The sequence below is a fragment of the Cavia porcellus genome, unplaced genomic scaffold (genome assembly GCF_034190915.1).
Source record: "Cavia porcellus strain 051 isolate PalLab524CR breed Dunkin Hartley unplaced genomic scaffold, mCavPor4.1 scaffold_14, whole genome shotgun sequence".
NCBI lineage: Eukaryota > Metazoa > Chordata > Mammalia > Rodentia > Caviidae > Cavia > Cavia porcellus.
In genome coordinates, this window is record NW_026947497.1 from 45,013,408 (window position 1) to 45,041,106 (window position 27,699).

General features: G+C 49.7%; 2 protein-coding genes across 5 annotated transcripts in view; one reads left to right on the top strand and one right to left on the bottom strand.

The window, feature by feature from the left end:
- Fhip1a (FHF complex subunit HOOK interacting protein 1A) overlaps nt 1-26,455 on the top strand; it is a 264,660-nt gene extending 238,205 nt beyond the window's left edge. For all 4 annotated transcript variants that reach the window (XM_013160161.3, XM_003476924.5, XM_063260844.1 and 1 more), the window contains 5 exons: nt 6,593-6,783; nt 7,659-8,750; nt 14,838-15,016; nt 15,335-15,473; nt 19,512-26,455. In XM_013160161.3, the coding sequence (XP_013015615.2) occupies nt 6,593-6,783; nt 7,659-8,750; nt 14,838-15,016; nt 15,335-15,473; nt 19,512-19,765 (1,855 nt within the window). In that variant the 3' untranslated portion in view covers nt 19,766-26,455. The remainder of the gene's footprint in view (nt 1-6,592; nt 6,784-7,658; nt 8,751-14,837; nt 15,017-15,334; nt 15,474-19,511) is intronic.
- Nucleotides 26,044-27,699, bottom strand: part of Gatb (glutamyl-tRNA amidotransferase subunit B) — an 86,290-nt gene continuing 84,634 nt past the window's right edge. Inside the window, exon 13 of the mRNA XM_003476810.5 lies at nt 26,044-27,096. Within this exon, the coding sequence (XP_003476858.2) occupies nt 26,971-27,096 (126 nt within the window). The 3' untranslated portion in view covers nt 26,044-26,970. The remainder of the gene's footprint in view (nt 27,097-27,699) is intronic.

Here is a 27,699-nt window from a genome sequence, read left to right on the forward strand (position 1 = left end):
TGACTTTCACTTGATAATTCAGGGAGGAGACTCAGTGGCCCTGAAATCTGCCTTGCTCCAGCTGTGCTGCCTTTTGCCTGAGTCTCTGGAGAGGTGTCTGCTTTTGTAAGGAAAGCAGTGGTGTTTTACTATTTGCTCTCAGTTCGACCCTGCATCCCAGTGCAGAATTCCAGGAACCTCAGCTGGACTGCGGTGTGCTTCTTTCCCCCTTTTTTGCTGAACCCAAATCCTGAGTCTTGAGATTGACTCCTTAAGGACTGGCCAAGAGGACCAGAGGGCCAGTGCTTCAGGGGAAGGTGGCAGCAGTTAAGCCTCCACGCCCTTCTGGTGGTGTGGAATAGAGACCCAGTACCAAGGCTTCTTCCTTATGAGCTTGCTGACTTCACATGCTCTCTCCTTGGGAGAACGGATAGGTGAGGCACAGAGCAGGGGAAGAGGGAGGTGACTGGAGTTTCCCCTCGTCCATGGTGAGATCTGATATGGTTTGAGTAGAGTCTACCGAGAAAGCATTCATCATGGAATACGGTGTTTGCAGTCAGGGAGTTCTGGATGGGTAACGGCATAGCAGAGTGTGGTCTGGAGAGCAGCAGCAGCAGCTTTGCCCAGGAACTACTAAGACATGCAGGTTCCTGGGCCCTCCCCAAACCTACTGGATCAGAGCCTTGAAGATGGGGCCCAGCACACTGTGTTAATAGACACTTTGGAGAGTCCTGATGCACTGCAGAGTTTGCAGAGTAGTGTGGTATAGGTGTAGCATCCAGCAAAAGGCAATTGTTAGAAATGAGTCTGAAAAAGTTGGTGGTTGCACATCATGGAGGGCTTTACAGTCTCCTCATTTTGTGGGAGTGTCTTTTATTAGATTTGAAGTGAAAAAGGGTTTTAGACTTTTTAGGGTACAGATTGGGTCATCAGTAACTAATCTATGGCATTGGCAGAGAATAAATTTGATAGAGAAGCACACCGGGTAGTCTGTTCTAAAAGGACGAGTCCCTGATGAATGTCTACTGGCATGACCGAATGCGCTGGCAAGGCCTGAGTAAAGTCCAGAGGGACAACATGGTGAAACCTTTTTTATTGCCAAAAAAACAGGCTTTTATTGTAAGGTGGGTAAAGCCTGACTATATTGAAATGTTAAATTTTTAAATACTGCTCCTTTGGTGACAGGAAAGCAGCTAGTTTTGAGCATGCTTGGAGGGCTGACTTGGTTGGGAGATGCAGAACTTCTCCACTGGGGGTCACTAGGGCAGGTCCACCCAGCTAGTGAGAGCCTGCTGACCGGGGCCTTACGAGGTAAGCTCTGATTACCTTGTGTCTGCTCTTAAAGTCCTGGATTAAAAATGTCCTTGGAGGCCCAGGGATTTAGCTCAGTGGTATAAGTGCCTGCCTGGCAAACGCAAGGTTGTGAGTTTGATACCCGGTGCCAACAAAAAAAAATGTGATTAGAGATGGCAGTAGTTTTGGCTTCTCTTGAAACCCAGATGCATGCCTTATGGTGATGGAGGAATTAGCTCTTGTTTCAAATATGTCCATGTACACTTTAGGGCTGGTCATGTCCACAGTGGATAAGGACTAGTAACTTAAGAAAGTGCTGCAGAAGCATGTTACCAAATATTCCAGACCAAATGCCAGGCCTCAGATTAGCCCTGAAATTTGACTGCTGGTCGTAGGCTCTCTGAGCCTACATTTGCCCAACTGTGTTCCTTGTAATAGGGTAGTGTAGTTGCTGATTGAATCTTTCTAGTTCTGTGCTGCCCTGGGCAAGTCCATGAGGAGAGCGAATGAGAAGACTTATAAGAGACCACTGTTCTGGCCTCTTTCCTCTGAACTGCTGATTCAGTTTTGGAACATGCCGTTTCACAAGGTATTTGAAGGGAGGACCAGCTGTGGTGCTGTCTGTGAAAATGTTTTGAAGTGAGATAAAGTACCACACAAACCTAAAGCAAATTTTCTGTACAATGCATTTCAAATTCATGATGACAGTGTCTTCTTATGTAGAGGATGTCCCCAAGGCAAAGGCATGAAAAGAACTTCATTTTTCTTGTCATTGGAACTTTGGGTTAAAGGACCTAAGAGTAGATTCGTAATTTATCTTTTTGTCTCTGCCACTACACCAGTCATTCAGATGTACCTGTAAACATAGGTCTGAGCAGCCTGGAGCAGTGAAGGTTCTGTAAATGCTTTTTAAAGGGATATTATATTCATTAAATAAAAAGTGATCACTTAAGAAGGGATAAATAATGGTCACATGTGATTTCTGCTGCAACTCAAATGATCTTAAATATTGAGTGTTCAGAATGATACTCTGTTTGCAACTGATAATGTTGCTTTCATTTGGAGAAATATCAGAAGAGCAGCTTGGAGTAAGATACTCCCAAGGGAGGGGTGTCAGTGAGCAGAAAACCAAAGAGAAATCACTCACTTCCAGGAATGCAGTGTGTGATAGGCAAGGGCAGGCAGAAATGCTGTCAAGCAGTAGAGTGACAGATCATCCCCATGCTCCTGAAACTTCCCAGTTAAGGCAAAATATAATTGCTTAACCCCTTCCGTGTCATTTCTGAGTATTTTGGGTAGGGTATTTTTCTGCAGAAGTGCCGGTCCATTGTCAGGTCATGAGCGCTGTTGCCTGTTATGTTCAGATAGAGACTGAAGAGAAGCTGCACGTTCCACGTAAGAACATTTCCACCTTGCCTAAGAGTTGGGAGAGGAAAGGGCAGCCAGCTCAGGGGAAAGTAATAGGGAAAATGTGGCCAGAATGTCTTTGAACAGGAAAGCTTTTTGAAATTCACCAATGTGGAGTTTTGCACACTGGCGCAGTGTGAGGGTTGTGGTCAGCAACACTTGGCTTACCTCATTCTACTTTACTGCTGGGTTTGGTTTGCTTTTCTTGGCAGTGCAGTAAAAAGCCTGCGTGTTCTTTGTCATCAGTTGCTTGTTACTGAATTTTTTGGTAAGCAATTATTTGATGAGTAATATACAGAAAAGAAACAATCCCTGTGTTAGTCAGCTGTTTTGTCTCTGTGACAAAATACCTGAGAGATAACAACTTAAAGGAGGAAATTCTTACTTTGGCTCACAGTTTTGGAGGTTTCACTCATTGGTCAGGTGACTCCATTTATTTTAGGCCTGTGATAAGGCAGGGGGAAGGGTGTGGGCCAGGAAAGCTGCTCACTTTGTGGCAGCTGAAAAGCATGGAGGGTAGAGGCACAGAGAGAGGGAAAGAGCCAAGGAGCTGGCGACCAGATCTGCAAGGTTATGACCCCATGACCACTCCCTTCAGCTAGGTCCCATCTTCTGTTTCTGTCCCTTCTCAATGCTGACAAAGCCAGGTGTGGTGATGGTTGCCTGTTGTTCCAACACTCAGGAGGCTGGGACAGGAGGATCACAGAAAGTTCTGAGGCCAGCCTGGGCTATATCATGAGTTCCAGGTCAGCTTGGACTGAGTAGTGAGACATTGTCTGAAAAAAAACTAAAGAAATAAATTAAATAAAAAATAAAGCAGGCCATCAAATTATGATTTCATCAGTGGATTATTCTACTTGATGACATTGAAGCCTTGATAATCCAATCATTTTCTGCAGAGCCCATGAGCTGGCAACCAAGCCTTGAACACATGAGTTTTGGGGGACATTTCAAATCCAAATCACCATAGACCCAAGCTTGTAGAAGGTTGAGGAAGTAATGAAAATGGAAAGGACAATAAGGACATTTTGATCACTGCTGTGTTGGGATATAGCTTTGAGTAATCCAGGTGCTGAAAGTCAGTATTTGTTAGTCTCTGGTTATTCTTCCTGAATTTGAATGAAATCCCCCTATAAAATGAATGTATAATGAAAGTTTGATGGTGTATACTTTGTACTAAATGCCTCAGTGCGTTTCTGCTGTGGACAGCCACCTTATTTTGATGCTTGACATTTGGAGAGCAGCTAGCGTTTGTTTTATTCCTGATCTTTACAGGGAAAGAGACGGTCGAGGTGTGGTTTGTCTACTCTTTCACTTCATTAAAGGTGAGGCTTCATTAACCTGAGGAAACAACTGCTCTGAGTACCAGGGAGTTCACTTGAATGAACGCCTCTATTTCCAGTTGCATAGAACTGCTTCTTCAGCCGACAGGGGCTCTCTCTTTGATTTACTCAGGAGAAAATTCTTAGTTTCTGCTGAAAGATTGTACAGTATTTGTGAAGCTGCAAATTGCCAGTAACTCTTTATTCTAAAATAACTTCAGGGTACCCACTGGTGTGACACTTGATAAATAGCATTATTAGCTTTGATCCAGTGTTCTATTTTTTTGATGCTTCAAACAAACATTAGAGGTCTGTGTATATACGCCTCAATCATGAGGTATGTTTGATTTGAGATGCAAATAGTTATTGAATTCTTATAGTCAATAAAGCAGTTTATTCCATAAATAATTAATGACCAAAATAAGGACACAGTAAATCCTCTGTAATCTGAATTTCCCTGGGCCTTGACAGCCTACAGAAAAAGAAAAATTCACATCAGTAAGTTCAGGGTGGGTCTCCACAGCCATCTTGTGGCAGACTTTACCATCACCTGCAGGGGACCCCACGGGTGGGCTTGTGTGTGGTCAGGAACAAGTCCTCCCACCACTGCTGTCACAGTGGTGTCTGCAGGCCTCTCTTTGTTGCTGCTGACTTCCTCCTGTTTTCTGCTGTGCACTGTGGGCCTTTTCCTGAGGTGTCTGCCCACTGCAGCATCGCTGGGTTCAGACAGAGGGGGACAGATCCCTCCCCTCCCGTGCCATTCCTGGTCACCAGAGCATTTCTGCTCACAGAGAACCTCATGAGAAAGAGCTCCTTCATTTTCCACCTGTGGCATTTGTCTTTCCTCTTGTAGGGCTCAGGTACAATTATCAGAGCTTAGCCAAGAATTAGAATCTATCTCCCCTTTCCCACATTGTCCCCTATGTTTCCTGTCTTGTAGTTTTCAGCTGAGTTTATGAGAATGAAGGGCCACTACATTAAGTGTGACCAATAGGGGGCATGTGGTTATTACTGACAGCAGTTGAACACATCCTGCCAGCTTGAGCCACCAGTGGTACAAACATAGCCATCCCTTTGGGCAGTGTTAGTATTGGTGGTACAAACAGATCTAATCACTTTTTCAGTCTGTTTGTAACCAAATCAATAAAAAACTGCCTGATGGGCCAGTCGTGCGTGTGCCACCGTGGTTCAGGTTGCCCAGCAGTGAGATCCCAGCCCCTTTGTGAACACCTTAAGTTGTAGGTGCCCCTGGGAGAGGCAGGGCGGGATCTGCTTGCCTCACTCATTGCATGAGGTCTGTTGAATGCTTGGGAAAGAATTTGGTTCTGGGGAGACTACAAGGCACGGACGAGTAAGTATTGTTAAAACCTTTATCGCTGAGACCAGTGAATAGAATTGATGATTCTTTGCTCCTTGTCTTAGGCTGTTGCCACATACTGGGTGCTCATACAGTCTTACCTTTTCCTCATTTGGATCAACAGGAGGCATGGGAAAGGGCTTGATGTTTACAGGTCCAAGACACATCCTTCAAGTAGTATGTGTTACCTCTTCACATAAACCTAATCACAGTTTCTGCTTCCTCTTTCTTGGAGGCTCTGAAGCTGCAGAAACAAAAAAAAACATTGTAGTGTATTGAAAGGTGTTGCTCCGAGGAGAAACTAGCTCCTGCACTAGCTGCAGGCACTAGCCCCAGCCCTTGCCTGGGTCCTTACCCCCACCTCCTTAATGAGCACTGTGGTTTTCCTTTTTGAGAGAGCAGCCATCTGAGCATGCTGTGTGCTACTCAGAAAGCTTCCCATACGCTCCCACAGTCCGGTGGTCTTTAGGTCCATGACACAAAGATGCTTTTGCTCCCTAGCCAACAGTGTCCTGGGTGAAATGGAGCCTGGTACTTCTTGCAGAACTTTTAGCCACCATGGTTTTTTCTGGTCACTCAGGAGAGCGTAAGAGGTTTACACTAAGCTAGGTGTGGTGGTACTGCCTATATAATCCAGCACTATGGAGGGCTGAGGCAAGGGGATCCCAAGTTCCAGCCCAGCCTGGGAAATTTAGCAAGACCTTGTCTCAGGGTTAAAAAAAAAATAAAGTTTATACTGCAGAGTGGATGTGTGCTTTCACTGACCCCAGTGTTTTCCAGATCATAGGATGACAAGTGCTGATGCAGGCGCTTACTGTGGTAGCACAGGATCTATGGTGGCAGTGCTCAGTGGTGGGAGAGGTCCTCTTGGTCTGGGAGAAGGGGGTCCAGAGCAGCGGTGCTGAAGGTGTGCTTTATAGGATGATGCCATTTGTCAGGAGGGAAGGGAAGCACATCCTGTGTGAGAAGGGTCAGAGGCTAAGAGGGGGACTAAAAGGTTCATGGAGTTGGATTGCAAAGACTCAGGTGTTCTGCAGAGGGATGGGATCAGAAGAGAAGCTCTGGATGAGTTCAAATCAAGGGAGCAGATGGAGCCTGCTGGCCAGTGTGATGGGCAGGTTGAGAGTGGAGAAAGGATGAGTCCTTCGTGGGCTGGTCTGGAACACACATCAGTACCTGGTCCCCATCCTGGACTAGGACCCAACCCATGAAGGCTGGCTCTGTGTCATTCTAGGTACCTGATCCCCTGCAACCACATGATGCTGAGTCAGAGGTGGGCTGTGAAGGAGAGAGACTGCTACTCGGTGTCTGCTGCCAAGCTGCTCGCCCTGACTCCTGGCTGCTGTGCCAGTGGCATCACTGTGACGCTCGGGGACCAAGAACGGGATTATATCCTCTGGTCAAAGGGCATGCCCGACGGCTCAGGTAGGAACTTCCAGTGATGGGGTGAGGCTGGTGAGGGTGTGACACTAACGTGGGAATGAGGGCTGACGGGAGGTCACCACGTTCAGCTCTGGCCAGCTGTGGTTGGGGGCAGTGCGCTGCTGTCTGTGAGCCTCCACTTCATTTGTGTAGTGTCCTCCACAGAGGGCCACTGGGTTAGCGTCTGTGTTGGTCTGATGGATCAAGAAGTGGTGGATGGTGGAATGTACATTTTCCTAGTCTTTTTTTCCCTTTGAGGGAAAATGTAAATTTAAAATTGCAAATATTTTCTCAACTATTTCAATAACAGGTCAGAACTTTTAACATCAAAGACAGTCATATGTCACAACAGAGAGCATGCTTAAGTAAAAGTGACTATTTTGGTTGGTGACTATGACTTAAAGAGACAGGAAGCTGGTGAGTTAATTGGCTTTGCTAAAAGTCCAGTGTTCCTATAGAAAACCAGTTCCCAAATTCATGGGTTACCAACCTCCCACTTTAGAGCCAAAGTAAAAAAAAAAACTCCAGTAATTATTGTGAGACAGGGACTCCTCTGAGTCTATGTGTGATGTCCACTCACCCCTTGAAAGGTAGCCCTGGTTAGCTCCTGTTTCTCTGAGCACGGTTCTCACCAGTTTCCATGAGTGGTAGCCAGGCTTTGGCCATTTGGTTTTATATCTTCTGTGAGGTTCCTTTTTAAAATCTGTTCAATACTCAGTGCTACAAAACAAATGCAACAAAAACTAGTCAGCTTTGACTATTCAGATGTCATTTAATCAGAACTCACCAAGCCTAAAGCGATGTAGTCCTAGCTGGCACAGGTCACATCCCACCTGCCACTCTTGGTGCCTATTGTTGCGACTGCTGTGTCTTCCCAGGGCCCACAGAGCCACCACCAGAGGCCGCCTCACCATCGGCCTGCATTGTGGAGTATGGGAAGGCCCTGGACATCAGTTACCTGCAGTATCTGTGGGAGGCCCACACCAACATCCTGCGCTGCATGCAGGACTGCCGGGTCTGGTCTGCGCTGTACGACGGGGACTCGCCCAGCTCCGAGACGCTTCTGCCTGGTCTGCCAGAGGCCAGCCCCATGTCCCAGCACCCACAGCACCCAGGGTCAGGAGGCTGTCAGCTGGCTTCAGCCAAGGAAAAAGGCCACACAGAGCTGGAGTGGGATGACAGCTACGACACAGGCATCTCCTCAGGAGCTGATGTGGGCTCCCCTGGGGCTTACAATGACCTGGACACTTCTGGCCCCCCAGTGCCAGTTGATCCACCCAAGCACATCCAGGAGATGAAGAAGAATGCCATCTTGCTCTTCAAAGGGTCCTACATTGAGGAGTCGGACTTCCAGGATGACGTGATGGTGTATAGGCTATGTGCGGAGAAGGACACAGAGGACACCAAGGACTCACAGGGAGAAGCTGTGGAGCCAGCAGCTGAGATCCAGCCGGAGGCTCAGAGCTCCCCTGTGAACAGTGGGCCTCTCCATCCCCAGCCAGAGCCAGGTTCAGAGGAAGGACACAGAAGCGACGGTTCAGACCTGCTTCTCAGCACATCAAAGGACTCGACTCGAGGGAATGGGCCTGAACCGGCTCCCAGGTCAGACCCACAGCAGGCAGCCCCTGCCTCCAAGGCCGAGCACGGTCCAGAGGAGCCAGCGGTCAGCCTGGAGAGTGAGGACTTCATCATGCAGTATGACCAGATCATTAGAGAGCTGGATTCAGGCTCTGAGAGCTTGATGGACCAGAGCTTCCCACCACTGGAGCCTGGGCTGCTGCTCAGCGAGGAGGAAGGCAGGGGAGAAGAGGGGAAGGGGCAGGATGACATGGACGAGGAGGAGGACAACTTCGACTCGCTCATAGCGGAAGCTCCTGCTGTGGAGAGCATGCCTTCCCCATTCGGGGTGCGAGAGGAGCCTGCCTGTGGCAGTCACCACCCCGCGAGAACACCGGGTGCTCCATTCACAGGTGACTGTCCTAGATTGCTTTTCAGTTTTTGACAGTGCTTGAGCGTAGTGGAACAGGAATGGGAGGTGGGTGATGGCAGCAAGCTTTATCTGCTTGCCTACTGGAGTAGGAGCAGATGTTTGCTCAGAGCAGAGTGCAGTGGTCTTATTTTTATTTTGTTTCTTAAAATGATTCCCTTATTCCTTTTGCAAGTTAAATTTTACTTGATATACCTGTGATAAACTAAGAGGCCTGATTTACCACACAGGAAGTCCCACACCTGTAGTCTAGTTTTTTTTCTTATTGTTTATTTGTGTGTGTGTATGTGTGTGTATTTATATTTTATTACCATCTCTTTGCTAGGGTGCTGGCTCCAGGAAAGGAGAGAGCCATTTGTTCTGTGCTCTCTCCCTGACACTGGGGCAGTGGCGGTGACTGTGTGTACACACCACTGGGGCCATGGTGTGAGAGGCCATTGGGGGTGGTTGTGGCTTTGCCTGGGAGCTCAGCCAGGTAGTCAAAGATTCTTTACCCCAAAATAGGGAGACCAGAGCCATGCAGAGTCATCACTCTTCCACACGTGCCTGCCTAGTGACACACGCTGGCAGCAGGTGGAAATCACAGTAAAAGGCAAAGGAATGGAATAGGCTATCAGAGGAGCGGATTAGGGTGAGGAATTGGGTAGAGAACATTAAATATTAAGTAGCAAAATCAGAATCTGTAAGTGAAGGTATCCCCACAGATGAGAAGGTCCATCTAGCTCTGAGGGTGGAGTGGGGACCCTGAACAGTGACCAGTAGTAAGGAGCAGTGCCAGAAGAAGCCGGTGACACAGAGGGACAGGCAGTGCCTTCCAGCCAGGCCTGGGCAGTGTCCTGGCTCTGCCACTTCTGAGCTGCTCAGCCCTGACAGCCGGGCCTCCATTTCTCAGGAGTACCGAGGCGAGGGCGGAGGTATGTCTGCTGCTGTCACAGGTGCCTGAGCCTCAGGCCCGACAGTCCCTGGCAGTGGGGCGCAGTTTCGTGGGGAGAGTCTGTGCCCCAGTCCCAGCTCCTAGGCAGGGATGAAAGCACACTGCCCTCTGGTCCAGCCAGGCCGGCTTAATGCAGTTTCAAGGGGCTCTTCCACTCCCCTCCCCCAGTATTTATTCATTTATTTACTGATGCCTGAAGATTTATTTGAACAGGGTGAAAGCTCTTAATTCCACAATTATAAGGATTGAAGAGAAATCTAGCTGAGATAACATTTCAGTGTGAACAAGTTTTAATTAAAATTCAATCAGTCAGTCAATCATAAGTAAAAAGGATTAGATCAGCTCACGTTTCGCAGTCGATGCAGGGAACGGGGCAGCTGGAGAGATGAGTCAGGAGGGCAGAAGGAAGGGCACACCTCCCAGCCTTGCCAGGGGCCTGGCCTGCTCCAGCCTTCTGCAGCCTCCTTGGGACATTGGGTGTCTTGTCTTTCTAGCATTGTGACAGAGTACCTGAGAATAACAGCGTAAAGGAGGAAGGGTCTATTCTGGCTCATAGTTTGGGTCCACGACAGTCAGGCTCCATTGCCTTTAGGCCGCATGGCAGGACAGAAGCATCATGACAGAAAGTGCTGTGGAGAAAACCTGCTTGCCTCACACCAGCCAGGAAAGAGGGCCAGGCGGAAGGGGGGGTGGGACCAGGTGTGCCCCCGTGACCCTCTTCCTTTTCTGTCACCTCCAGATAATGCTGTCAGACTCTTAATCTGTTCAGGTTGTTCCAGAGATGAAGGTAGGGCCTTCCTGATGTAACCATGACCTTCCCAAAGCCCCACTTGTAATGCTGCTGTCCTGGTGACCAAGCCTTCATCGTGAGCCTTTTGGGGATATTCCAGACCAAACCACAGTGGCGAGCCTAATGAGAGCTGTTCTTTAAAGTTCTGGCTTTTGCACAGTAGAGATGCATCCCTGGGAAATGTGGAAATTAAGGAAACAAAGTATAGCTGGGGGCTGGGGTAGCTAACGTGGTGTCTTGTTAAATAACATCAGTCCTTTACGTGTGATACCCCCGAGAACTGATAAAACAATGTGGTTCTTTGATTCATCTGTGTAATTATAATTAAAACCTTGCCTTTCCCTCCTCCTTTCTTTGGAACTTGTACACAGCTTCAGGAAACATTTTTTCTCTTTCTGTGTTTGTGAGCTTTGTAGTTTCTGGACTTCAGAGTATGTTCTGTAGCATTTGGCTTAACTTCCATCTCTCCAGGGAATACTGATAGCTTTTTTGAAGTGAATTCACATTCTCGCAAAATCAAAGCATTCCATTTATCTAATTTTTTAAAAATTAATGTATTCAGCCTTTTTTATTGATCTCATAATATTTGGCAGGTTCTGTGCTTAGGAGCTAAGGACACAAAATGAGAAGTATTCAGTCTTTCAGAAGAGACCCCAGCAAGAACAGCATTCTCTTAATGGAGTACTTACCAGAGGGAGCAGGAAAGGCATCCAGAGGAGGGGTGCTGAGGACCCCAGGGGTACAGAGGAGCCCCAAGCAGGGAAGTGGGAGTGTGGCTGAGGGCGGCTTACAGGGACCTCAGGGTAGAGCTGAAGAATGCAGATCTTGTGCCCCCCAGCCCTTGAAGCACTGAGGTCGGGAGCAGTGAAAAAGCCCATCTTGGCGATGGTGTAGGAGAGGCCGGGGCCAGGGTTTACGACCTCGATGTTGGATCAGGACTGGAGCTCAGGTGAGAGGCTCCGTAATGTAAGAGTTGAGGCTGCAGCAGTGCTTGGAGCAGCTCCTTCTGTTTCCAGGGCTGTTCTCACTCTTCTGTGCCAAGCTGTGTGTGCAAGGATGTGCACTGCAGCGCTCCTTATAACGGAAAAGGACTGGAAACAGCCGAACGGCCAGCAGTGAGCAGCTTATCTACCCGGCTTCTTAACACTGCAGTAGTCTACAGCCCTGGATGATCAAGATCGCCTGGGTGTGCTGGTGGGGGGCAGTCTCCACACTTACTGTTAGGTGGAAAAGCGGGCTACACAGCAGTGGACGAAGAAGATTGTCCTTTGTTTGTAAAATGCCGGGGTGCACACATGCACATGTGTGGTACAATGGGGCAGGGTCCTGAATTGCTCAGGAGCATTGAAAACGGAGGGTCTCAGTTTACAGTTCCAATTCCATTCTTTACTCTCTTACCTTTAAATAGGGTAAATAATAAACATACTTCCTGGGATAGTTGTTTTAAGGGAGTTGATACAAAGAATATGCCTAGTAAATACTTTTAAAAATTCAGCTGTTTTATTAGTAAGACACTTCTGGAGGAATACACTGGAATGTAATAGCAGTAGTTTCCTAGAGGTGGGATGGAGTTCACTTTGAATCTTCATACTATATTTAAAAACATGTGTTTCATCCCCATGTCATTATCTATAGCTGTAATAATTGTGACTGCTGTTAAAATAGAAGAATTGTCGGAGTCCAGAGGGACATGATGAGACTATGGCCTGAGGCAGAGCTGACAGAGGTGGAGGTGAAGACTCCCATTCCAGAATGCTTTCCTGGGTGGAGCTGGCTGAGCTGGGGCACAGAACTGATACTTGTCTTCTTGGGGTTGGGATATGCAGGGCCAGGAAGCAGGTGAACCAAGGCAGGGGATGGGGACTCTTGAGGGGAGAGAATGAGCGACAGGGAAAGGTGGTGGGCATGGCCTAGTTTATCCTGAGGAATTAAATATTTTATGGTCCAAATGTTAGCTTTCTGCTACTCTAAGAACATATCTGAGAAAGCCAATTCATAAGGCATAAAGGTTTATTTTGGCTTACAGTTTTAGAGACTGCAGTCCGTGCTTGCCTGGCCCTATTGCTTTTAGGCCTGTGACAAGGCAGCATCTTGTGGAAGGAGTACTTGGTAGAAGAACCTATGTGGATTATGGTGGCCAGGAAGTAAAAAAGGAAGAGGAGGGCAGGGTCTCACTGTGGCCTTCGAGGACTCGCCCCCAGTGACGTAACTCACACGGGGCCTGGTGGTACCATAATCCAAGGACCAAGCTTTCAGCATTGGGCCTTTGGGGAATATCCAAGATCCAAGCTCTAGCAGATGGGGAGTTTATCTGTCTCAGGAGAAGAGGGAAAAAGCCTGCACCCAGGCGGCTCTCTGAGTTACTGCTCAGCCTTCTGGTTTTCAGCTCTTTACCAGTTGCCCTAGCAACTGCTTATTGCTAAACACTTCTTTAAAACTTGTACTGGAAGCCAAGAATAAGGATGTGAAAGGATGTTTATCTCCCTGCCATGAAGCTTGGGTCATTGGTGGACCGTGCTGGCTTCACCTGCATGTTGTCCCTCCTGTGACTGGATTTTGTTCTTTTCTGAGTGGGCTTCAGGCTGCCTCTTGCCCTGTCTGCAGCAGTGGTGGACCGCAGGCTGGCCCCCATCAACAACAGTCAGCGTTTGCATGTCTACAACTGGGAGGGTAAGGACAGGTACAGTTCAGGACAGACAAGGGGAAGTGGGCCGATCACACGAGGGACTTGTGTTCCATGAAAGGCTGCTCACCTGTGTGTGCCTTCACTGGCTTGGTTTTGGTCTATCCAGATAGAAGCAGGTAACAAGTCAGTGACTGCAGAGGGAGAGGCGTGGAGTGCGGGAGACTGTGTGCCAGCGTTGAGGAGGGTGACAACAGCGTCCTCCTCCTGTAGATCCACCTGGGGAACCGGACTGCGCTGGGGTCACGAAGAAAAAGCACCATGGGCATTTCTGGGCTTCTCAACAGGAAAATCGTTAGCTGCTTTCAGATTGGGGCTCCTTCCAGTCTAGAGTGTCTGCATGCCTTTGCCAGTCCTCCCAGGTTTATTTTATGAGCTGTTCCAGGGCTTACTGAACCTCGCCTCTGCCACGGAAAGGGACCTTGGAGTTCTGTGTCTCATCCATGGGTGGAAAAGTGGCGGCTTAGCTGTTCGCAGAACGGGGTGGGCTGGGCCCTTTTCTGGATTTGAGACCCGCTAGGGACGTCCTTCAAGTCTCCTGACGGGCACAGCGGAGGGGCTGTTTGTCACCTGGGTGGGCAAGGTCTGGTGTCTGTTTTTCTCTGACACCATGCTTCCCAGAAGCAGCATCACCCTCGTGTACTACCAGGGCTTCTGGGTGGAGCATTTTACTTTCTGTTAAAATCACATTAATGGTGGTGAAGTCTTCATAAAGCATGTTTATTTACCAGAAGTTATGTGCTTTTGTTATAAATTTGTTGGGGTTTAGTAGCCTTATCAAGAGCTCCACTGGGGGAAATACAAAATTCTCATTGATTTTACTTAATGGAACATTTTTATGGCAAAAATTTAAAACATCTTTAAGTGGTTTTATTAATGCCAGATTTTTTTTGTTTTCCCTGTCTTCAGTGAACTAGAACATACAGCATATTAATTTCCTGGTGACCCAAAGTAGCAGAAGCACTTTTGTGCATAATTTTTATGAACAACTTTTGCAGTTGTACATGTGTGGGTCTTTTTCTTATGAATTCCATATAGACTGCATCACCCGAGGCGGGATCTCTTCTTATCTGAGAAATTACACTGTGACTGCTGAGTGGGCAGGGTTGCCAGTACACAGTGCAGAGCTGCATTTCAATTTTGCCTCTGTCTGCCTTTCCTGTCCTTCCACGTGCCTCTTTGTGGTTTGCATGTTGCTGTTCAGCAAACTTGGTTTGGGTGTGTTTGGGATTCCTTAACACAGATTCTTTTTGTAGTTAACACTTTTAATGGGCTCCGATGTTTGTGCAAAACCTTACATCGATTGTTGCATCTGAGATGATGTGTCTTGTTTTAGCCCCAGTGGCCACAGAAAGATAAAAACAGTGTAGAAAAAAGCATGTTTTTATAAATGTCTGATTTTCCTCTATGTCCATGATAAGTTTCAAAGTGCTAAAATTGCTTGTAGGGTCAGAATATTAGTTCCTGGGAGGGGTGTTTTGTCTTCTGGTGTGGCTGCCTTTCGTCTTCTGCTTGGACCTGAGCAGGGAAGCTGGACTTCTGTGCTCACAGGTTGGCACCTCGTGGCCCTGGCCGGTGGGCTGTGGCTCTGGTGGCTCTACAGTTGCTGAGGAGACTCACGGCCCTGCCCCGTCAGCCCTGAAGCCCCTCATTCTCCCCACAGGCCCGTTCATCAGCGTGGTCCTGTCCAAGCTGGAGAACATGCTGGAGAACTCGCTGCACGTGAACCTGCTGCTCATCGGGATCCTCACGCAGCTGGCCAGCTACCCGCAGCCCCTGCTGCGTTCCTTCCTGCTCAACACCAACATGGTCTTCCAGCCCAGCGTACGTTCCCTCTACCAGGTATGCCCCGGAGCCCACTTCCGATTTTCCAAGGGCCTCTTCCTCTCATAGTTTTGTTGTTTCTCAGGAGTCCCACCGTCCTGATCCGCTTTCCGTCCTGTTCCTTACACTAGCTGTAGATTCCTCTAGATAAATTGCAAAGCTTCATTTAGTGTGGTGTTTTGAGGACGCCCTACCAGGAGTGCCCAGGCAGTTAAAATGAGCACGGGCCTCATGTAATAGTTCCCGTAATGAGGGCTGCACCTGGAAGATGGGTGGGTAACTGAGAATGGAATTCCACTGTGGGGCATTTAACGTCTTTACTGTGGCCCTTGACAGGTCCTGGCATCTGTGAAAAACAAGATCGAGCAGTTTGCATCTGTGGAGCGAGACTTCCCCAGCCTCCTCATCCAGGCCCAGCAGTACCTGCTCTTCCGGGTAGACACCTCTGAGGTGACGCCTGTGGCCCTAACCCCAGGTCAGCGCACTCCTCCCCTTCCCCATGCATGGGCCCTGGAAGCATCTGAAGATGCTTTCATTTTTACCCAACAGGAAGGAGCCGCACCGCATGTTGTGAAATCTCCAGGACAGTCTGCCTGGCCCTCGGCTGGCTGTGTCACCTTTGCACGGCATTTGTTTCCTCGAGTGCAGTTCAGGAAGGAGCTGGTCTGTGGGGTGTCATTGAGCCATGGTAGATAGCACAGCGCTGTCTGTGGTCCGCCGCATTCTGTGTGATCCTGGGGCCGTTTTTTGGCCAGCTCTGGCCTGAGGAAGGCATGTGCTCCCTTTGTTACATCTGCAAAGGCCAAAGCAATAAATGTACTTCAGGGCTGTGGAAGTGAAAACTTCCTGTGTGCCGGGAGGAGTGAAGTTTGTGTGCAGCCCAGAGCCCTGATGGCACTTTTTCACCAGGCCTGGAGGGGGCGCGAGATTGGGTTAGGCTTGTGGCTAGCTGGTGTGGAGGCAGGAGCACTGCCACTGGTGTGGGCCTGGGTGGCCTGGCTGCTTTGCCTCGGCTGGCTGGGACTGGCAGGCTCAATGCCTGTCGTCTTCTGAGCTGTGACTTGGGTCTTTGTTTATACAGGGCCAAGCCAGGTTCACAACAGGAGGAGGAGCCCCACCTCTTGATGGCAAGAGCTGCAAAGGGCTGGGGCCTCTCTGCTGTCTGCTGGGTACCAGGTGGCTTCCAGCTCCATGTGTTGTTTTTACTGCTGGCTTGGTCTTCACTTACATTTTACAGCTTGTGAGGTGCTTTTCCCCAGACAGCCAGTTTTTATTGTCAGACTGTACTGTGTGAGGGGCAAGAAAAGTCCCGTAGCTCTGTTTTCAGTAGGGAAGTGGGAGAGAGGCCCAGGGCAGTCACCGGGCTGCTGAAGCTCTAGGGCCTGGCAGCTTGGCGAGACCACACTGAAGTAGAGCCTGCGGGTTGTGATGGGTGCCACTCTCGCCTTGGGCTCTGCCCTGGCTTCAGGCTTTCTGGCACCTGTGGGTGTGAGGTGTGTGCTTGGGGGAACTTGTTCTGACTGTGCTGGGTCATCAAGTTAGTCAGCCAGGGTCGATGCCAGGGTAAACCCAGAGCCTTCATACTAAACTATGTCTCTAGCCCTTGAGGCTGGGCCTCATTAAGTCACTAAGTAACCTGGACTGGGCTCACACTTGTGATCCTCCTGCCTTAGCCTCCCAAAGTGCTGGGATTACAGACATGTACTGCCATACCTGGTGGTGTTGATGCTTCTTAAGGTCTATGACAATCAGGGATCTTTGTCTTGCAGAAGCTTCTCTTGGGAAAGAAAGTTCTCCTTTTGAGTTTTTGAGACGAAGCTCCAAACTTCTTTTAGGTTGCTAATGTAACATAGCTTCCCTTGCAACTTGAAATCTCTACATCACAAGTGATGTACTCTGAAGCCTTCCTGTGACGTGACTGCCTGTCAGTGAGTTGAACTGGGGGATCCTGGTGTCACTGGCACAGTAAGTGACTTGGCATCATGGCAGAGGTCATATAGTGGGCTCCTGTGTCTGTATGTGCTGTGTCCTTTCCTTCCTCATGCATTTCCCTGAAATCTGCTCCACACTCATTCAGGACACCTTCTGTCATAGTGTTTCAGGACCCACATTCAGTGCTGGCTGTGTTTCACTTCCTCCCCTCTGTGCCCTTTCCTGCCAGTGCTGTGCGCATGTGCTGGGCTCCTGTCTGAGGGGCGTCACTCAGGCTTGTGCAGCCAGAGCTGTGCCCTCCCGTACCCCTTCGCCTCCTGGAGCCTCTGCGTGGGTGTCCCCCACAGCCGGGAGAGGACTGCTGCCCCAGAGGCATCCTGTTGCCAGCAGCCTCCGCCCTGTTCCTGACACTATTGGTCTCTTGGATTCTGCCAGTTGTCAGGGTTCGCTTTGTCCCTTCACATACTTGGGAAAACCATAGATTGTACATGTCTGCAGTCCTTCAGTTGCCTCTGTTAACCTGGAAGGGAGGCTGGGTAATGGCTGTCCTGTCCCAGGAGACCTTGACCCTACATGATGAACTGGTTGCTGGGAGGGGACTATTGCTCAGGTCAACTTGAGCGTGACTTGAGAGCTATGGCTGGATGCTGGGACTCAAGCTGGGGAGGTCAATCCTAGCAGTTACACAGGTCACCCTAGAGCTGCAGAAAGTATACAGGATCAGGGGAGTGAGTCGCGTGAAAAGGTGGAGACACGTCAAGGCCGCTCTGCAGTCTCCAGGAGTAGGGGGACGGTGCAGCTCTGCCTTACCAGCATCCCACAGGTGCTGGTGTGGTAGCAGTACAGGCTGTGGGGCACACGTCATTGGATGGGCTTGGACTCTCGAAGCTAGGGCATGTGGTGGAGGAGATGAACACGAACTGCAGTGGCAGCCTAAGAGCAGTGCCAACCTGTGCCTGCTGAACTTCTGGGGGCAGGCTTGGGGGTGCGCTTCGCAGTCAGTGTTCCTCAGTTACGCCTCGTGTGTGTGACAGCGGGTGCCTCCTTTAATCCTTGTGGCAGCCGTGGGCATTTTGATAGGAATGAAATGTGCCTGAAGTAACTCTGCCAGGAAGTGCCGCGTCTGTGCTCCTAACCACTCTGCCCACTCTGCTCGGACCGCGGAAGCCAGACGGACAGATGCGGGGAAAGGCTGCCTACAGAGGGGCCGGTGTAGGTTGGGGTTTAGGTTTAGTGCCTACCTGTGTCCCATTCCTTGGTTTCCAGGTTGGGAAGAAGGACAGTCACTGAGAGCCAGGGCTGGGGGTGGTGAGCGGTGGTGTCCCAGGCTGGCCGTGGTCCTCACTGTTGTCAGGGAACAGGGGGAGCTCCTGCCAAAAGGCCGTGGGAGACGGTTCCCAGCAGCTTTTCCCTCTGCAAGGCGTGAACTGTGGGAGCTTTCATCTAAAATGATATTTAAAGCAGTAAAGTGGAAGACTTTTTTTTAACACTAAAGACTATAGTAGTGCGATGTGGAAAGTACTATAAATGTCAAGAATTTTTAGTAGTGTAGTTAAGAAACACTTTGAGAAGAGTGTTGAAAAATGGGGCTGAGTTCTAAAAAGCAGCCAAAATAATGAGGAGCTTGAATATAATTTAGAAGGAGCAATGAGAGTGTTTTGTAGGGGGGAGAAAAAGGCATAAATAATTCTGACACATATAGGAGGGCTAGAGATGTTGAGGAATTAAACAGTCAGAGAACTTGAACCATTTTAATTAGTGATTCGGTGTGAGAATGCAAATCAGCCGAATGTGTTGGAGCTTGGCTCCTGTCTCTTACCCCTTAGATTGAGGCTGAGATGGAAACTCCTGGAAGGCCTTCTTAAATGTTGCCTCAAGCCGTTTATTGCCACTAGATCCCAAAAGCTGCAGGAGGTTCTTAGTCTGTCTTCTCAGTGCCCCAGTGCCCTCTCCCTTGTTCCAGGGATGAAATCTTCCACTCTCCTTTGGTATGGAAGACTGGAGGTCCTGTGAGGGCCACAGGGCCCTCAAGGTCAGAGGAACAGCTGCAGTCACAGACATTAGGAGTGGAGCTTTATTGTGTGACCTGGGCTGGCCTTTCAGAGGTGGCATAGTCCTGTCAGGTAGGCAAGCAGGTAGGCCACCCAGTGTTCTAAATAAACAGCCAGCCAGCCAAGTCTTCACCCACTGGACTCGAGTGGCAAGAGATGCCTTCTTCATTTCTGTCCCTTTCCTTCAGTCTGGGCATGGGAGTCTCTCTCTCTTCTCTGGGGATCACTGTGTTATGCAGCCTAGGTGTCCTTGGCAGCTGGGCCCAGAGGCACACACCATGTGCCAGCAGGGAGGCTTCTTGGCAAGCCTGTGTTCTTGCCATAATTTCTGCATGAGGATGTGTAGATTGTGGGTAAGTCTCACGTCACACACACGCTGAGGCTGGGCAGATCTATGGATCTAGTCAGTCAGAGGAGCTGCTGCCCAGAGGACCCACACCAGCTCCTCTTGCCCAGACACACTCACTTCACGTAGAGGGTAGGTAGAAGGTCTTGAAGGAGCCCCATGACAGTTTTCTTTCTGGTTTCAGATCCCATTCCAGAGGCTTCCAAGACTGGAAGTGGCAGGAACCTTTTGGATGGTCCCCCCAGAGTGCTTCAGCCCTTCCTGACCAACAGAGCGAAGGTGGCTGGGGCACCCCCGAACCTGCCCCTGCCAGTGAGGAACACCATGCTGGCTGCTGCCCTCTTCCCCGAGTTCCTGAAGGAGCTGGCCGCCCTGGCGCAGGAGCACTCCATCCTGTGCTACAAGATCCTTGGGGACTTTGACGACACCTGCTGTTAGTGTCTAAAAAAACGTCTTCCCAGACACACAGGCTGTGGTATCGTGACTGAATGTTAAATGCAAAGCTGCTTGTCAAATTCTGTTTTGATGTATTTCCTGACAATACTTGATTTACGGGAGGAGACTGCTGTGGCCTCCTCTCTCCTGCTGGGTCTTCCTTCCACGCGGTCTATAGAATGTAAGGCTTCCCGGCAGATCGCTTCTCTACGCAGATTGTCTCTGCACACTTCTGCCATCTCACATTTTGCTTTTATCTTCCCATCCCTTGAGTCACTCAGCCTGCTGCTCAGATCCAATAGAGCAGATACCGGGGGCCACTGGTGGCTGGACGTGTCCCGTGGCAAAGGCTGGCCTCCGGCAGCACACGGAGGCGTCCCAGCCTCTGAACGATGCTCTGCTGCCCTCTGCATTTTGGCTTTCATTTTATAAAAGGGAAGAGCTACGATGGAGCTGTTCGTGCCTCCATCACACAAGTCCAAGTCCCCTGTCCCCCCTGAGCCTTACTTCCAGGACTGTGTTCCCTCCGCCACTGCCTGGGATGTCACGTGGCACTGGAGAGAACTCGGAGAACAGGGAATCTTTTCCTGTTGCTTGAGAGCGTTCTTTATTCCTTCCTGCCACACTACCTGAACACTGAACACTGAAGATAGCCTTATTTTAGTAAGATTTGCACAAATCGAAGTGTGCCTATGCAGAATTCTGCTTTAGTTTTTAAGAGTTTGATCAGATGAAGAAAGTGTGGTGTTGTGTACTTAGGCAAGAAGATAGCCGTCATTATTTTTTAAAGTGTTTTAAGAAATATTAACTTGTAAAGTGCTTCCATAGTGGGCTTTTTTGGGAGAAGTTTGAGAGGGGGCAAAGATAAAGGTCCACTGAATGCAGCCTAGAAAATCTCTGGTCATTATTTTGATTTTGTAGTTGTTAATATGTTGCACTTTATAGAGAAATAGACACCTATGCAGCCCACTTGGGGAGCTGGGACAGAAGTGTGTCCAGGTCACTGGAGCCCTGCAGAGCCAAGTGCCCACTGGTGGTCGCTCTACACAGACATGCTGTCTTCTAGGGACAGCTTCATCAGCCCCACTGTGGGTTATGAGTGCTTCTTGCCACTTTTCAGCCTGCTCCAAGAGGCAGGGTTGTACCCAGAGCCATGGCCACTTGAAGCTGTCACCACAGGGAGATCACAAAATAAGGGTGGGTTGAGAATGAGACTACACAAGTGATGTTCATGCATATTACTCTGCACTCTTACCTTTTGGGGCCCAGGTCAGCGGAAAGAAGCAAAAAACCAGGACGAGCCTCCATTTGGAGGGAGATTGGAGGGCATCTTGGCTGGCCCTGTGGGCAGCTACAGGTCAGGCAGTTGTGCCCTGGGGCACTCTTGTCTGAATGGGCTCCCCACTACCAGAGACCTGGGAAGGAATCTCAGCAGAAGGCTGTGTGCCGAGGCCATGCTTTGTGCTTCAGGCTCTTGCAGAGGCTGAGAGAGAGAGAGAGAGAGAGCCAGCCTGGGCCAGGGAGCCATCAGGACTCACCTCGGCAGTTTCCTAGCCCCGGCAAGAAACCAGGTTTCCTGGCCTGGCACATTTCTGACTTCCTGTTTGTCACAAAAAAGGATTTTCCCAGCTGTGTTGCCACAGCCAGATGAGCTGAGGTGCAGCTTGTGGCTTCCTGGTGCCTTGTATTTGCACAGCCCACAGATCTCCAGCAGGAAAAAAGGTAGCTTTGGGCAGAAAGAGGAGCAGTTGAGCTGTGATACATTATCCTCAGGCTTTGTCTTGGACTGGGATGTGTCTGGTTGTTTGGATTTGCAGGTCACAGAAGCACGCGGAAGCCTTGCCTGCTAGGTGTGTTCTGTCATCTGGTGGCAGCCGTGATTCTGTTTCTTCATCACAGAGCACCGTGGCCCATGTGGAAGGTGCCCATTAGGACGAGGATTGACTGTGCCTCCTCTGGTTTTCAGTAGGTGCTGAAGCAGAGTTACTTTAATGCCTGGAACAGGGGTGAGGCAGGTGCATGTGGCTTCCAGGGGAGGATGTTGGTGCCCACCCCTCACAACTGCTCTCTTCTCTCTCGTGGAGTTGTAGACTGGTCCACATTTCTGCAGCCGTCACCGTTCTCCTCCAGGGGGCTGTGCCCAGAGTCATACAAAATGAAGTCGGAAGGCTGACCTGGAAATGCGCTACAGGGCATCAGAAAGTCCAGAATGGCTGAGCTGAGGAAGGCAGTGGAAACCAGAGCTATACACAGGACAGGAGGAGCCCTGCAGGATCTGGAAGGGGACGTTGTCCTAGGCAGCCATGAAGATGCCGGATAGGCAGGGATGGCGGGAGTGTCCAAAGGCACAAGATCGGCCTAGTGAAGAAGGTTCCAGTGTTCAAGTAAACAGGCAGGGCCCTTAGAGTTGTCTTTTTTGTAATAAGTTTTGGGAAGAAATTTTAAAGACCTTTGACCTGCCTAAGAACATGGTCCAAGAGCACATCTCCCCTGCCCTCGGAGTAGCCTGCCGGCAGCCCTGCATCTCACCAGAGAGCCAGGGGACAAGAGCCTCAGCTGCAGTCCTTGGCCGGCGTCCTGGGAGGGAAGGCGAGTAGAGGATGCCTGGAACATCACAGCGTTTACCTCAGCTCGTAATTCAGGGTCTGATGGAGCAGGCTAGACTGAATTTTCTGGCTTAAGATATATGAGGATCACTGGTGTATTTAAAATTGATGTTTTGAAAATGTTTAGACAAATGTTTGCAAAACTTTAAACAGAAATTCCACCTTAGGTCCAGCCTAAAACACAATTTGATGGGGGTAAATTACAGTTTCCCAGCTGTTGAGGGAGATGCAGGAATAGCTAATCAGAGATGTGATTTTCTTGTATTGGTGGAGACTCCCTTCTCCTTGTGTCTAGGGGCACTGTGAAGTTGTGCCTGTTCGATTGAGCTCTGTTTTAGAAACCTGTGGGATGCGCTGAGGTTGGGCTTGCGGCCTTGGCTATGTGTCAGAGACATGTCAGCGTGTCCCCAGGCCTTGCAGTACCCTTCCTTCATGGGGTTGACTGGGGTCAGGGGTGGTTGTTGGTTTTCAGTGGACAAAGACATCGTGGGGCCAGGGTGTTGTCAGGGGAGTGTCCTCTTGTGCTTGTAAGGGGTCCTGATTGGGCAGCCAGTGTAGGAACTCCCCGTGGGAAGTTCTGGTGCCTGCAGCATCGTGTGGACTGACTGCCAGATGTGTTTAGAGGTTTTGGGTGGTGCATGGACTGCTCACTCTGGGTGTTGGGTCACTTTCAGCAGGTGGCTGTGTCACATGAGATAAATAGCTCCCTGTACCCTGGCTCTCACTTAAGGGCAGTTCAGTTTGATAGCTATGAGCTCTGTAAATACAATGATGTCTGTCCTGCCTACCACTTGTATGAAGCACATTACTACAGGGCAGCTGTCATGCAGTTTCTCCACTCACTGCCAAGGCCCATGTGAGGTTCAGGGTGCCACAGCCCTGGCCCGTAGTGTTATCTCCTCCTGGAGCAGTGCTCTGCTGGTGGCTGAGGCCACATCCGCATTCAGTCAGTCAGGGAGCCGTCCCAGCCCCTTCATGCTTCAGCTACCAGTCTGTAACTGCTGGGACTGATTTCCCGCCCAACAGCGATGTAGAACGTGCCACACCGCTTTATGTGCACACCATTCCATCAGCCAGGGCACGTTTTAAGAGGATGGAGTTGATGTTTCTCCTTTCTTTTTAAATAGCCATCCTAAACCTAATGCTTCAGAAAAAGACTAAGAATGGATTTTGGCATAATTTCACCTCAGTAAATCCTTTCTACATGGAGGCATTTATCAGGCCGTGATGTTTGGAGGACAGATTATCCTGGCAGCTTTTAACCGAGTGAACAGGTTTCCATGAAGCTTTCTGGGAGGTTGTTCAGGGAAGAGGACTGTGTGCAGGAAGCTTTTGGTTTTGCCCTCTCCTCTCAGAACCCCAAACTGGTGACATTAGCAGGGTGTCCTTCCCCGTCCCATAGGGCACTGTGAATTTTGCTGCAGGCTTTCAGGATGTGGGTGACCAGGGACCCTCACAGGTAAGGTAGAAGCACTCAGAGCACAGCTGTCAGTGGGCTCTGCAGTGACTTCAGGCTTTTGAGGAGCCTGCGTTCACTGTACCACCTCAGACCTGGTGAAGATGCTGAAGCTCCTGAGCACATCTCACATTTGCTAGCGCTGGGCTGACGTTTTACTGGGACAAAGACCCCTGTAACCAAGCCCTCTTCTGCCCTGAAGATGTTCAGAGGCAGAGAATATAGTGTTAATGACCCTGAGTGGCCCTTGCCCAGCCACTTGACTAAGGGACTCATGTGCCTGCCCCCTCAAGGCCCAGGCATACATTTGTGTAAAGCCTGCTGGGGAAGCCTGCTGGCCACCCCAAGGCTGCTCCTGGGGATGGGTAGGTAACGTGGCTCCCTTCCCTAGGCCCTGTGTCCAGTCCCAGAAACTGTGGCTGAACGCAAATGAAAAAAATGGCAGATCATGGTCCCCAGTTATATACCAAATTAAGCAACTTAAACTGAAGGAGGGTGGGCACTACACATTTCATGCTGCTCTTGAGATTAACAGTAATTACTGAGAAACAGGACCAGATCTCAGCTGAAACTTTGTGTAGTAACGACCTGCGTGGTTCTTCATCTATACCTTGAGGTGCATTTCTCTGTTGCCTAATGGGCAGATGCAGAAAGCTACTTTGTAGACCACTGAACCAAAATTTGAAATCCTAGTAGTCAGCAACCTCTTTTGCAAAGGGACCCCCAAAACGTTTATTTCATGAATCAGACACACTTTTCTTGAATTCTCTGTCAGGCGGCTGCCGAGGGCCTCAGTTGACAGCCCTGCTTTCCTACCAGAGCCATTCAGCTGCCTCCTTAAGCAGCAGAGCATGGTTGGCCTGAGGGGCAGAGCTGGTTCGGGCTGGCCCGGGGAGGGTTCTCCAGTACCCCACCTGTAGTGGTGTCTCGGCATTACACATCCACCTACAGGTGTGTGTGTGCAGGGCCCTGTGTATGACTGTGACAGATGGCAGTGGCTTCCGTATGGCACCAACTCATACCTGTTAATGAGATTTCTCCTAAATGGCACCAATAGCAGTGGACTAAATTCGTGCTCATGCAAGAATGAAGTTGGGTTTTACCAAGGTGTGTGCAGCGGAGCCCTGCTTGGTGAATTTCTCAGGGCGCCATATAAATGTTATCTTTCAGTTATTCCACCAGGCTCCAACCAGATGTGCTACACATTTCCTCAGAGCAGTGACAGTAATACAGTGTTTTCTCCAGGATTTCGGAAGGCACAGGGGGCAGAGCTGGACAGGAAGCGGTCTTGTGGGCCCCAGTGTAGAAAGGTGGAGGTGTTCGGGGGAAGCTGCACCACACACAGCCCTGCCTGACACAGACGGCTGGCAGACTCTTGCTCTGACCGCATGTCTGCTTAGCCCTGGGTTTGAAAAGGTCTGGAAAGATCCTTCGTGCTTTCTGTAAACTTCCGGTGAAGAGTTTACCAAAGGACACTGGGTTTTGTTTTTCTTTATAAAATGAAGGCCCTGACAGAGTTGCATCTTGGGCTGCCTCTGCCACTGTGTTGAGCAGACTTGCAGGGCAGGCGAGGACTCTGCCAGAGCAGGTCAGTAGTACACAGTGTGGGGGACGCGGCTTGCTGGGCTTTTAAACAAATTCTTTAAAAGGAAAGCAGTCCTCGTGCTCGTCTAAGGTGAACTGCACGTGGCTTCTCTCGCCCTGCTTCTGAGGCTGCCAGACGGGGCACTTTCTCCTCCCGCATTCAGGGAAGCCCTGGGCGCTGTGTGCAGGCCGGAACAGCAGCTGCCTGGCTGGTGCCAGCGGGCTGTGTGCTTTCACCAGGACCGTCGCTCCCCACAAAAATGCTGCTGCTTGTTCTTGGTGGGCCAGGAATGAATTTTAGATTGGGGGCGTCTGAATACATGGTCCCCATGTTTACAGCAACTTTTAAAAACAGCTTTGTAGTCATGTATGCAACACATCTGTAATTCCAGCACTGAAGGAGCCAGATTGTAAGTTCGAGTCCTACCAGGGCAACTCAGAGCCTGCCTCAAAATCCAGAGAGCTGGGATGGTGCTCAGTGGTGGCCCTGGGTTGGACTTCTGTACTAGGTAGGTGGAGGGGATGACAACCAAGCGTTTGTAAAACGGGTCTTTAACCCATTTATGCCAAAGGTTACAATATTTTTCATTTTTGCATGAAATTCATTTTACCTTAAAAAACCCAAGGAACAAGAATTTGAAGAGAAAAATTTTATGTCCCATTGTTACGTGCCATTTCAAAACTGAACACTAGACATGAAAGGATTAAAGGAAGCATTGTGAGTTTGAGGTACTGGATGTGCAATGAACAAAGGGGCCCTGTGATGGAGGAAGTGTTACTGTCACAGAAACGGGCAGAGGCAGGGAGGCCTTTGTCATCACACCGTCAGCTGCACCTCAGTCATGGTTAAAGGTCAAAATTTTGATTTACTCATTTATAATCTTATTCTTTCCAAGCAAAACAAATTCATGTTACAGCTTTTTAAAATATCTTTTTTTTGCCCTGATTGTGTGTGGGGGTGTCAATCTTACACAATCTTTGAAGTGTAAGTTAATTTTTATGCGGTGTTTCAGTATATATTTTATTCATTAAATTTATTTGAAAACAGTTGTCTTCAGAAAATTCATTGACTCTCTGACCTGTGCTTTCAGGGTCCCCGGGAAGTGGAATGGGCAGTGTTCCCTCTGCTCAGAGATGTGTATCACCCTTCACCCCGCAGCCCGAAACAAACTGTTTCCATGGCACCAACCTGTTTGGTCTTCATCTTTGCTAACCTATTTTTAGTCTAAATGCACTGTACCCACATTCCAATCCTCTCGATCACTGTTACTCACTCGCCGACTCTTGGGCAGAGCTGCCAGCATCTGCAGGAGGAACCGCAGTGCAGAGCTGGCAGTGGGCACAGTGTCTGCAGCGTCTCAGCTGTGACGTCCCTGAAGCTAAGGGTTGGCAGCGGTTGCACCCCAAAAACAAGGGTCTCTGAAGACCCGAACACGTGACATGTAACTCACAGAAAGTGTGCTCAGGCCAGGGACCAAGAGCCACCAGCCTGTAGAGCACTTGGGCATCAGGTTTCATGGGCCCTGGTCCCCACTTTGGGCAGGAGGACCCCCAGGAGGACCTCATGCTGACAGCCTCTCCAGAATGTTCTTTATCACAGCTGGGTCTGCTCGGTTCAGGGTCGCCTTGCGGACCAACCCAATCAGTTTGTTTATAGCTTTGGGGTTTCCCGTCTTCATGTCTGTTACCTACAAAGAGAAGAAAAAGTCCGATAATGAAAAATCCCCAAGACTTAGGTTTACTGCAAACTGAATCAGTTTTCTCTTAATAGCAGATATAAAATGAAGGGGAGAGGGGCCCTCGCTAGCGAGGAGGGTTCCAGGCTCCTGGGAGGCCGATTCCAGCTCTGCCAGCTGTTCCAGCTCTTACAAGAGCACCAAGAGGACCAGGATGGCTCTCCCTGACTGTGACAGCTAAAGCAGCTGGTACATGGGCACCAGGACACTCCTTTGAGGGCCACTGTGACCTGAGGACTGTGAACCTGTAAGTGTGGGCGCCTCATTCTCCAGGGACATTGCCAAGCACCCTGATCCCCATCGGAAGATGCGCTGAGAAAACATTCACTGAAGTGACACCTTTGCCAAGCGTGTGCGCTGGTGGGACAAGGCAGGAGGTGATGGGTTCTTGTGAGCATGGTCCACATGGACCTCCCACCCGGCAGCAGCAGGACCGGCCTGGAAGGAGCGTGTCTCTAGCAACAGCTGCAGATGAGGCAGAAGATGCAGCCTGCAGGGCTGTGCAGGCTCACTTTCCTTATCAAGAGCTCTGAAGAGCGCTCAGTGTCCCTTTGC